Raw genomic sequence first — 12679 nt, forward strand, 5'->3', positions numbered from 1 at the left:
TAAGACATTCTTGTTTATTTTTCTTAGTCAATATTCTTGTAAATATCTTTTGAACTGTGAGCATTCATATTATACAAAGTTTCAACAAATTTTTTTTTTTAAAAAAAATGAAAATGCCAAAATAAGCTCTCATGTGTATTGTTATTTGGAAATTCTTTCTCCAATTTGATTGGTGAAGAATGCCGTACAAAAGAAGGGAGTTTTGTGATACTCTGATGGTCTACAGGCACTTTGAAATGGTATATTTGGCATACATTGACTCAAAATGAACCATCTAAATTGTTGAACACACTGCGGCTAAGTAATCGTCCCAAAATCATATTTGTTAACCAATCCTCAATTTGGATTTGTGGACGCTTGTTTGTTGAACAAGGACAACTGGATAGTTTTCATTTTAAACCATTGAGATAATCAAATAAACATAATTTGGACAGTTTATTTTTTTATTTTATTGTAGGCCACATACAATATGGTGGGCCACACCACACTAAAGAATGGGGAGGAACACAAACAGTAGGTTTGTGTGGGGTCCACCATGGTGCATATTTTCCATCTAACCCATCCATCTTGTGCACCTCACCATGATGAAGAGAACCTTGAAAAATTAGCTTGATCCAAAACTCAGTACACTGTGCAAACTTAGAGGTGTCAAGTGTCATTCTACATTATTCCCCATGGTATGGCCTGCATGAGTTTTGGATCGGTCTGATTGTTTTGTATGTACTATGTATGAACCAATGTTCCAAATGTCAGCAATATTGTTGATAATATCAACAATGCTATCAGTATTGATAGGTCAACTGAAAAAGCCTTTTATTGGTGATAAATTAATAATATGTCACTCGATATAAGTGGTATAGCCAACATTTTTGGTCTTTCCCTTTGTATATATTTCCTGGTATCAGTGATAATATCATTGCTATTGTCATTTCCAGCAGCAATTCTAAAAGGTTCTGGAACTGAGATGTGAATTTTTTTTCTTAATGCAATGCTTGGGATGTTAGCTGTTGCTCACACTGGGGGAGAAAATTATGTCAAACTTTTATTTGTGTAACTTCTTTTTTTTTTGTTAGCTTGTTAGTACACGACCCTGTCAGTTCACACTTCACTGTTAGTCACCCCCACCAGGGAATCGATACCAAGACCTCAGTGTTGAAACGAGGGAAACTTTTATTTGTGTGTAACTTAGCAGAGGACTATGTATTCATAATTTCATTGCTTCAGATTTAAACCTGGTCTGCCGACAAATTTGCTAGAGGCCTTGGTGGAATCTCTTCTGATTAGCTTCAAAGTTTCTTGAAAATCGGGTTCTTTGACATATATAACTCCAGAATCGAGGCCTTGTAATTAGTTAAAACTTTACACATTCTATCCATATTCAAACCCTTTTACATGGTTATTACTGTGTTTATAACTCTTGTAAATGGTAACATGCCAACCCAGGTGAAAGATTTGGACGTGGAACTTGATAGTACTAAGCAGAAAAGTAAAGAAAACCTGCAACAAGCCATCTTAATTGAAAGGGAAAGAGTTACTCAAATGCAGTGGGATATGGAAGAACTTCGTAGGAAGTATTTGGAGATGGAGTCGAAGCTCAAGTTCGAACAGGTTCCTTTTTTTGTAATTCTTATGACTATTTCATTATTTTGACAGGTTTCTTTTTACCTTCTATTCCTTCATGAAATGATCTCTTAAATCCTTTCTATTCGTTATAATCCCATGAATATGATGATCTATTTCAGGATGAAAAGATTCGTTTGGAGTTGGCAAAAGTGTCTGCCATTCATGAGAAGGAGCTGTTGCTGCAGGAATTGGATGTTGCAAGAGAACAACTTAAGAACCTGCAGAAACATCAAGAAGAGCTGGAAATGAAATCAAAAGCGGATATTAAAGTTCTTGTCAAAGAAGTTAAATTTCTTAGGAAAACTCAAACAGAGCTGAAGCAGGAGCTGAATCAGTCTCTGAAGGAAAAGGCTGAACTAGAGGTAGTTGTGAACTCCCTAATAGGATATGCTTATTAGTCTTATCCAAGCAATGGCTAAAAGTTTTTAAATTGAATATCCCTTCCGAGAAAGGAAAAACTCATAGGAATTTTTAGCAAAACAGGTCATAAAGCCAACTCCAAATAGCTAGGACAAGGCTATGAGGATGACAATGATCTTTCCACAATTATAAAAAAAAAAACACTATGAACTTTGAAGAGTCAAGTATGGGAGACTCTTGCATGCATGCATGCATCTTCAAGAGGATGCTGCTTCCATATCTGAAGCTTGCACTAACTAGATGCTTTGGTTGATGAGATAGCTTTCGTTGGTGTGCTTACTCTCCCACCTTATTTTCTGCTGTTTGCCAGGACTGGGAAAACATGGGAGAACACATTGTAGTGTATTGGAATTTGTAGATATGCACATATATGCATGCTCATCTGTGTACATATTCCATATACAAATGTATGCATATACATATGTAATATGTAACGAGTAAAAAATAAACATTTGTAATACATAAGCTATCTACACTTTTTATGCCAATACATGTGTTTTGTTGGAAGGTGATGCGTGTGGTATATCTCAATGCATTTGCATGTTGTGATTACCAAAATTTTGTGACTAGAACATTTAAGTTTGTAACAGTATGGTAAGAACAACTCTGCCTGGTAATGTGCCAGCTGGCTCCAATCTGGGTAAAGGATGGATGATGTCAGGTGGGTAGCTGGTATCTGAACCATTGCTATAAAGTTATGAGAACTCCTGTTTCTAATCTTGATCAAGCTCGGTCATTCCCCTGACATGATGCACCAAAATTCCTGAACCTGATTGTGGTGGAAAGTGTTTCTAATTTTCAAAATATTTCATGTTTCCATTTTATATGCACTTTCAGAGGATTCTTCAAAAGGAAAAACAAAGAAGGGAACATGCAAAAACTGCGAGGGTGAAACTGCTTCATGAATGTGGAATTCTTCGGCATCGGCTCCAAGAATGTAGTGTCAATTTTCTTGCAGAAGAGGAAGATAAGTTCACTGTTGATTCTTCTTCCTTATCAGATGCTTTGGATCTCTTGACAACATCTGACAACCGAATTGGCCTCCTCCTGGCAGAGGTATCTTTCAATTTATCTTGCAATGGTTAGGATCTTCCTACCCAGGAGATTTTGAGGCATCACCAATCTACAGTTGGTAACATCAGATCAATTGTTTGGGTCCCCAAGAGATCTACAGTTCATATCATAGGGCCAATAATTTGGGTTCCCAAGCCATGATCTCAAAGCTTTTCTGATGAGCAGGGTGTCTTATGCATTCATTTATAAATAGTGCAGCATATATGCCACATGCTTATATTTCTTTTCCTTGTGAAATTCTGTAGGCACAACTTCTAGCTCAAGATGATGAAAGCTCCATTTCTGCCGCAGACAGAGCTCAGGGTAATGTCAATATCAATGGCGACGATCCGACGGTAACAGATGATGAGGTGAGAAAGATGCTTACAGATATTTTCATTGACAATGCTAGACTGCGGAAACAGGTGAATTCCATTATCCGTTGTGCACTAAAAAATGTCGTGAAACCTGAGAAAGAAGATGGGATTGATGAGGCGCCTTCAAGAAAGACTGTACTAAACAAATTCTTAGAAAGATGAACTGGGGTTATATCTTTTATAGTGTAATATAAATTTTTGTAAGGTCAGAAATAAGACAGATGAGAGAGAGAGAGAGAGAGCCCCCTTACGCGCTTGTAATTTCTGTAATCACTGGCTGCCTCTTTCAGCCTTGGGGGTAGCCTTTATTTTGTCAAAAAAGAATAACAAACTGAAAAGAGAAATTGATACTGAAGTTGTAGAGTTTTTGTGCACTAGGGTAGTTTCATCTTTGTCTTCTACATGCTAAGTGCTTGATTGATTTGATAAGAGTATACACCAGTACCCAACTCAAGAATTTCGTAAGCGAGCCAGGTCCAAATGGGCACGCCGTGATCGCCTAAAGATAAATTGGGCAATCCATATTGGATCCCTCCTATTCAATGGTGCACCTTGAATATAGCTTGGCCCACCACAGTAAGGTGTGGAGGCCCACCTGCCATGTATGGTAGGGACGTCAGCAGGTTGGGTTTTGGTTTGGGGTCCAAGCATATGTGTTTCCTGGGCAGATAGGGCTCCGGGGCCAATTTGGGTTGGTCCCACCTGATCCATATACTATATTACTGCGGTCCAGTGGGTCTTACAAGATATTTGAAGCATAGGCCAACTATGATTAGACCCATTAGTTTTCGGTCTCCCAAGATTTTTGAATTGTGGCATGTATGATTGGATCAATTAGTAGGATTGTCCCAATTGAAACGATATCATTTTTGCACTTACATTGGTAAGGAGATTGCTCTTCAATGTTTGGCTTTATCATTCTTTGGTAAATTCATTTGTCATTTCATCTAAGCGTCTCTCTATTGGTACTGAGGCTTGCTAGACTACATTCCAAAGTATTACAATAGGATATGTAGGGGCTTAAAACTGTACACAAACCAAGCCAACTCAAAAGCTCAGCTTGGATTGGTTTGAAAAAGCTGGGCCTGGAGTGGTTCAAATAAAAGTTCAAACCTAATCAAGCCTTGGAGTCAAGCTCATTTAAAAAAACAAACCAAGCTTGAACCAAGGCAGTACCAGCTTGGCTCAGCTTGATTCGGCTTGTAGATTGTTTGCACACTGTTTCCTGTGGTGTGATCCACTGTTTTTTTTTTTTTTTTTTTTTTTTAAGTGGAAGCCACCTGCTATGTATTGATGAAGCAAGATGTACAAAAGGAGATTCAAGTAGGCCCCACAAGGGTTAGCCAAACCTATCATGTGAACGGAAAGCAAAGAGCAAATCTGCAGGGAAAAGCAGGAAAATTGAGCTGACAGGATGAAAATGAGTGCAGCTAACAGGCTAGCAGGCAGAGAGGAAGGATCTCCCAAGAGAAGAGAGAATGCAGTGTAACACGAGATTGGCAGGGATTGCCTCCAAAGGGGCGAGAAGCTGGAACTACAGAAGACCAAGATCAGCCGATCCCAGTTTTGGGCCTGGAGAGCCTAAGCTGACCAAGATCAGATTTCGCTAGAAGTAAGGAGCCTCTAATGGGCCTTGGGAGGTCATTTAGCTGAGGAAGAGGGAATTGGGAGCACCCATGCTGGCACATTTAGCAAGACCGTCAGCCACTGAGTTCCCTTCTCCAAGTGGTGTGATCCACTTGAGCTTTGGATATGATTCAATTTTGGGATCAGGCATGGATAATATATATACATGACAATATTGATAATACATAATACATATACATGAATGCACTAGAGCTTTGGATATGATTCAATCCCTTGTTCAAACTTAGCTCGGTTCAACTCAGCTGGGCTTGGATATTTGGACTAAATCGAACCAAGCTCAAGCTTGTATAATCTATACCAAACCAAGCTCAAATTATAGTGATAGGCTCTAAGCTTGGATAGTATAAAGCTTGAATAGGGGTGTCATATAAACAAGCCAAACCAAACTCGGGTCAGCTCATTTACAGCCCGACTACAACACATTTTCACATTTTCATTGGTCACAAGATCGATGATGATGACCCGACATCAAAGACTAGTCCCCGTCTTCTCTGTCCTCTAACAATGACAACAAAGTTAATAGTGCTTTTTAGATACTACTTCAAGAGAAATGATCGATTGCTCGAAGCACACCAAGTTATAGTGCTCCTAGTTGCATTGGCTTACTTAGTTGACTCGATCAATCTGAACCGTTCATTAAATCCAAAACACATTTCAAAATTGAATTGGTTAGATGATCCAATCCATCTTTGATTTTGCCTTTCTCCAATTGATGGATGGGATGGTTACGATTGACTAACGCAAGCGATTCTCGAAGTTATTACGACTTGGATATGCTGAAGGCAAAAATATCATTATGATCTACAACTTGTGTGGCCCCCACAATGGTGGACATTCAATCCCTGCTGTTTCGGTGGTGGCGTGGTCCCACCTGAGTTTCGGATCAGATCTGCCTGATGTTTTGATGTCTGTCTTATTGTGAACTTTAGAAACTGATGGACGGAGTGAATTTGTCACTGGCATTTCTGTGAGCCCCCACATAACTTCTGACAACACGAACTTCATGTGGTGGGTAGGGGTCAAATGGGAGGTTTAATAAAACGAAAATGGTGGGCCATCAAAATTAGAAGGGCAAGATCAGAAATCAAGGCCGTCCAATTCCATCATGTGTCATGGTCCGTTAATTATCGGATGAGGATGATTTTCGATCTTCCCTTCATCCCGGCGAGTTAAAACATGATGAATGGGTTTGTATGGAAGATAGACAGCATGGTGGCCCCACCACACAAACCTATGGTTGTCATCCCATCCACATTAATTCGTGTGGTGTTGCGAACAGGAGCAATGTATCTGGCTGATTTTTCGAACTCGAATCACCTGCGATCTTGGCCACTGAAAGTTACTGTGGTGGGAAACTATGTGGGGCCCACAGAGATCCATGACAAATCCACTCCATCCATCAGTTTCTCACGATAAAAGTAGAGCAGAAATCTAAAAATCATGCGTTGAACTGCGGAAAACAGGAGTCGTATGATTTTTTAGTCCCCGTAAAAGTATGCTTAAAACAGGGATGTTGATCATCCTGAGATAAAAGTGAAGAACCACATTGATTAAAAAAATAAAAATAAAAATAAAAAAGATAGAGAAAGAAAAAAGATGGGGGGGGGGGGGAGAGATAGAGAGGTATGTTTTGGAATAGGAATGACGGGGTGACTCGCCCCACACACCCTGGCCCGTCCTTTCACTAACACATAGCTACTAGTGCACTTTATCGAAGTCTACACTAAGCACACCCCGCACTATTGCGGATGCTACTATCCAAACCTCACGTGCGCTACGCATCCATCCCATTGGGATCGGACGCGGGCGAAATTCCCGCCAATGGCTGAGATGTTCAGTCGACTCCCTCCCCCGTCTGTGGGGGTCCGGACCCCTACGAGTGAGCAGAAAAGGGAGGAGGAAAGAGGCCCTGGTGAACCGTCATAATAAGTGAACAAGTGTAAGCTTCGCTGCCCGACAGTATGGAGTATGTTCTGGTATTAGATTTGATTGTGACATGATTTTGCTCCTACGAAGATATTCTTGACTCACTTTCCATTTACATTTTGATCTAACGGGTGGATGGATAGTACTCTAAAGTGTCTTTCTCGTCTTATTCTTTTTCTTGATTTTTTTATTTTGTTGTTTACAAAATTTCAGGTACATGCAGTTGCATTTGTTAGATTTAATGGTAGGCATTCAATCATCATTGTTTCTTGTGGTGTGATCCACCTGAGATTTGGATTTACTTCAGTTTTCGGCACACAGATAAAATGAACTGGAAAAACCAGGATGAAAAAGAAGCAGTATACTTTCTTGATTTGCATTTATCTTTTATATCATAAGCTAAAATTTTAAATCAGGCTGAAAATTGAGCTGATGATCTATATATATATATATATATATATATATATATATATATATATATATATATATATATATATGAGGCATGCTCACCTACGCACATACGCACATGTGCACCTTTGCACACGTGTCAGCGGCGTCTAATCCGAACGGTCCATCTAAGATTTTAGGTGTGTGTATATATATATATATATATATATATATATATATATATATATATATATATATATAAAATAAGTAAATAAGTAAAACTTTGGAGTTTTTTAGAATGTCGCTTGGATTTTGGATGGCAATGAATGATTTGTGTTCGACAATGGTGATAACAAATGGTCACTTCCATAGTATATCTGTACCATAAAAATGGAAGGCCCTACCACGAAAATTGCCGTTCAGAAAAGTCGAATGGGTCTGATCATTAGGTGGTCACACCGTCCAAAGCAATCAATAATTGATTTTCTGATGTGAGATACATATGTGGCCCATCTAGTGAGTAGATCGGCCTGATTTTCAAGAAGACTAATCTTCATGATGGGGCCAACCATTTACACGGTACAGATATCTTACATTGCGGGAAATCTAGACCTATAACAAGTTATCATGTAAGTACTTATAGGTTATCAAATCTCATCCGATCATCTGTACATGTGGGGCCCATTGCGTAGCATATGTTGCTTACAGAGTAAACTCTATTAACATATCAACAAAATCACCCATCATAGTCGGCCCCAAATGTAATATGAAAGTTTTTAATGGTGAACGTCTCATATGTCAATCCAAACCGTTAAGATTATTGACCCTGCTGACTATGGCCCACTATATGATTGCATATGTGAAAATGGTATTATTGAATATCTTGTCTGAGCACCAATGAGGATGCTCCTTCTTCCCGGCAACAAATGATCCAGATCTTTCATCTAATTTCCTCTTATATGGTCCGTTAATCTCAGAGACGCGACCGCGAGATGTCATCATGAGTGGAAAGTGACATAGAACCAACGTCTACAAAAGCAGTTTCTAACTCATCTTTGTATGTATGGTGATGAATCCAGATCATTAGTTCCCTCCCATGTTTACATAGCTTCTAGTTGAACGGTATGGATCACCGCATAGGTGGGGGCAGAAGTGACAAGCCTCATGGATCCCATCTGATAAAAGGCATAAAATCTTCCAATCTGAGGGATTTTTACTACACTGGCCATCCATGGTGAGGCCTACCATATCAACGGTTTGGATCAATAAATCATGGGCCCACCGGTACAAACTCAACATTCGACAGGGGGCTTCTTCGCTCTCCGTTCACACAGGCATTTAAATGGGCCTTGTGGGCCAGATGTTGGTCTAGGCCCAATAAGATACGATTTTTTATTCACTCACTTGTTACATATGAGGTCTACTATTCAATGATCCACATCGTTGAAATAATGGGCCTCAGTATGGATGGACAGTGTCCCAAGGATTACTCTAACAAAACAATCCTAGCCCCATGGACGGTATCTTCAAATTGGACGGTCCTAATCCACTGAAGTATGATAATGCCATTGCCCCATTATGGAATTCTAATCCAAGCTGATGCCTGTTGGAAAACGTACCTGGCCGCATGGCTATTGTTTGGGGCCCACCTATGGGACACGTTGACCTTTTGCCTGTAATCACAAGCTCTCTTCTCCCCAAATACCCCCAAAATCACCAATGGCTCAAAAATGAGTCCATTTATGATTTAGGCAGACCACGTGATAGAAAACGATATGTTAGACAACCATCACCTTCCCTACTATATTCCTTAATATGGCTCACCCATCGGATTCTGCAAAAGCCTTTGCAGGATCTTCCTGTGATGGGAACATAGGTGGGGCCCACTATAATGTTTGTAAGAAATCTATCATGCTTATCCATATTTCCAGATCATGTTAGGACATGGGTCAAAAAATGAAGCAAATTTAAAACTCAAGTGGGCCACACGGTAGAAGATTGATCGTGTATACAGTTGAAACATTCATGAGGCCATTGAAGTTTTGGATCATGTAATTTCTGTGTTTTCAGTTCATCCCACTAGGAATTATCTTATGAATTGTGTGGATGGTATATAAACATCACGGTGGACCTAGGGAGGTTTCAACTGTAGGAATTTACCAACCCATGTTTTCTTTAGGTGCAGCCCACTTGAGTTTTGGATTTGCATTATTTTTTTTAGACCATGTCCTATAATGATAGGGGCAAATGGATGGACATAATGGATTTCACACAACCATCATGGTGATCTTGCATAAAGTTCCTACAAAAGGCTGTAAAGGGAATTTGGGTCCACTAAGATAACAAACTCTAACTTTTAAGTCTCTTACTGTGTGACATCTAAGGGTTTGTTGGGATTACCGATTATCATAATAATGTATTGTAATATGTGGTAAATGAGTAATCATTAGAGTTGGGCAGAATCCGACTTAATCCGGTGGATTCGACCCAATTTGAATCAAACCGAAGACCTAGATCGGTGCGGATCGTGTAGGACCACTCAGATCTAATCGTACAACGGATCGAGTTTGGATCGTGGTCAATTCGGATCGATCCGATCTGAAATCTGAATAAACCCTAATCCCTCTTTCTCTACCCAAACGAGGCGCCGCACCAACCCATCTCTCCTCATTTCTCTCCCTCTCTCTCTCTCTCCTGATTTCCCTCCTCTCCCTCCTTCTCTCCTCCTTTCTCTCATTCTTTCTCTCCTGGTTTCCCATATCTCCTTCTTTTTCTCCTCCTTTCTCTCCCTAGACTCAATTCGATCTGACTCCGAACTCGATTCGGTTTCCCAGACCGAGTCGAACTCGATTCGGGTTAGGCTAGCAAGGATTCGAATCGGATCGAGTCAGCCCTGTTGGACTCAGTCCCGGATTAAATCGAGTCGAGTTGGACCCAATCCGGTCCGACTCGACATGATGCCCACCTCTAGTAATGATTATCATTATCATAATATCAAAAGATAAAGGATGATAGTGGTTGTATACCATTTAGCTATAATTTTCATCATATGATATTCTTGATGGTTAGATTTATATGAATGTACTTTCATTGATACATATTATATCCACACTGTTCATCCATTTTGCAATATCATTTTAAGGCATATCCTTGAAAAATAAGGAAAATCCAACACTTCTGTGGCCCAAAAATGCTTGCAATGGTAGACATTCAATTCCATTACTTTCTATAGTGTGGTTCATTCTAGTTTGGATCCACCTCATTTTTTGTCTCATTTCATATTTTATAAAATGATCATTCAAAAAGGATAGACGGTGTGGATATAACACATACATCATGATGAGGTCCACAAAACTATGCCACATGAACTTTGCCCATCTATTTTGTGAAAGATTACTATGATTTCACACTTGGCAATATCTAATCAAAGACATGACGCAATGGTGATGTGAGTTTCAAACAGGCCCTAATGGCTAGAGTGGATTTTCTAGGAAAAATTTGAAAGGGCCATCTATATTTACCATGGCCTTTGAAATGCAATAGATGGATTGCAGCATTCCAGAGTTTTTCTGGTAAAGCTAACTCCCTACTCCTGCTGGGTAGCATTTTTCTTTGCATGACCTGAAGTAGCACTTACCTTTTTTTAACTTTACTCGAGCAAGACTGACTTAGCCAAACTAGACCTTTATCCATATGGACGAATCCATAAAGACAAAAATATTTCTATTTTTTTCAGCTGCTTCACCCTAAACACCAGGGTATTTTTGTCCAAAACTCTATTTATGTACCCTAAAAATATACTTTGATAGCATTAGTTTTCGGGCGGCGAAGAAACAAAGGCACATAAGGTAAGAGTCTACAGTGGTAATTTTTTCCCGAAATGGACACTCTTTCTCCATCCAGCTCATTCACAGAGTAAGGCGGCCGAAATCGAAAAGGGACAATTATATTATTATGTAAAAAGCTTAAGGGTAATATCGTCAAGGGAGCTTTCCAGCCAACCCATGAGTCAAAGGCCCTGGGCAAGATTTGCATTAGTCGCGCTTGAGATACATAGCGCTTGGACGGACGCTGATTCCGTACTACCCTGCCTGTAACAGGCTCTGAACAGACTGGGGTCCACTGTAATTTATGGGTTTATCAACACCGTCCATCCATTTTTTCATATCATTTTAGTACATAATATAAAAAATGAGATAGATCCAAGGTTCAAATGGACCACACCACAGGTAGCAGCGGTGACAATGCCTCCTACCATTGAAACATAGGCCCCACCGTGATGTTAATTTACCATCTAATATTTTCATAAGGTCACATAGACCTGGATTAATGTACAAAAGAAATATCAGGTTGATCCAAAACTTCTGTGGCTCGCAGGAAGTTTTAATGGTGTATATTTAATCTCAACAGTGTGGTCAAATTGAATATTAGATTTGCCTTATTTTTGGGTTTATATACATATATTATATGGAAAAAATGGATGTACGGTGTTGATAAACCCATACATCAGGGTGGGCCCCTCAGAGTCCGAGCCTGTTCCGAGCTTGATACAGACGAGGTAGTACCTAATCCGCGTGCCTTTTGGATAGTCCGTGTGGACCCACGTGACTAATTGCACGATAATCCGGACCGTCCATGCTTATTCATTCAATCAGTTTCCTTGAAATCCACCTTTAAAATAAAAATCAGGTCATAGTTGCACACCAATCTATACCGTTAAACGGTGAGCCACATTTAGAATGGAGTACTAAAATGGAAAAAGAAAAAAATTGCACGCCCGATGATCCTAACCGTCCAATTTTTCGCCTACTAATGAACAACGACAGAGATGATTTACGGTCCAAATTCCACCATCAAAGATTAGTTAGTTAATAAGATTGTCGTGCCGTCTTTGTTTCTTCAGCTTATCTTCGATAAAAAAAAAAAAATTGAGGGTCAGGATCAACGTGCATGTGTACCAAGATCGAATCACGGACACACGTGTCATGTAAAACTAATGGTGGTGAGCTCCTGAGTGGTGTGGGGCCACTGTGATGTATTTGTTTTATATCCACGCCGTCCATCCATTTTGCTAGCTAATTTTAGGGCATAAATCCAAAATAAAAGCAGATCCGAAGCTCGAGTCGGCCGTACCACAAGAAATACTGGGTACAGTGACATCCACCGTTGAAACATTCCTAGGGCCCACTGTAATGTCTCTTGATATCGATGATGATAAGGTCACACAGACATGGATAGTTGGAAAA

General features: G+C 39.8%; 1 protein-coding gene across 9 annotated transcripts in view; it reads left to right on the forward strand.

The window, feature by feature from the left end:
* The window catches only part of LOC131253631 (PX domain-containing protein EREL1-like), a 28582-nt gene extending 24746 nt beyond the window's left edge, over positions 1 to 3836 (forward strand). For all 9 annotated transcript variants that reach the window (XM_058254710.1, XM_058254712.1, XM_058254711.1 and 6 more), the window contains 4 exons: positions 1444 to 1608; positions 1743 to 1985; positions 2881 to 3099; positions 3363 to 3836. In XM_058254710.1, the coding sequence (XP_058110693.1) occupies positions 1444 to 1608; positions 1743 to 1985; positions 2881 to 3099; positions 3363 to 3635 (900 nt within the window). In that variant the 3' untranslated portion in view covers positions 3636 to 3836. The remainder of the gene's footprint in view (positions 1 to 1443; positions 1609 to 1742; positions 1986 to 2880; positions 3100 to 3362) is intronic.
* The last annotated feature ends 8843 nt before the right edge of the window (positions 3837 to 12679 follow it).

This window comes from Magnolia sinica, chromosome 8 (assembly GCF_029962835.1).
Source record: "Magnolia sinica isolate HGM2019 chromosome 8, MsV1, whole genome shotgun sequence".
Lineage (NCBI taxonomy): Eukaryota > Viridiplantae > Streptophyta > Magnoliopsida > Magnoliales > Magnoliaceae > Magnolia > Magnolia sinica.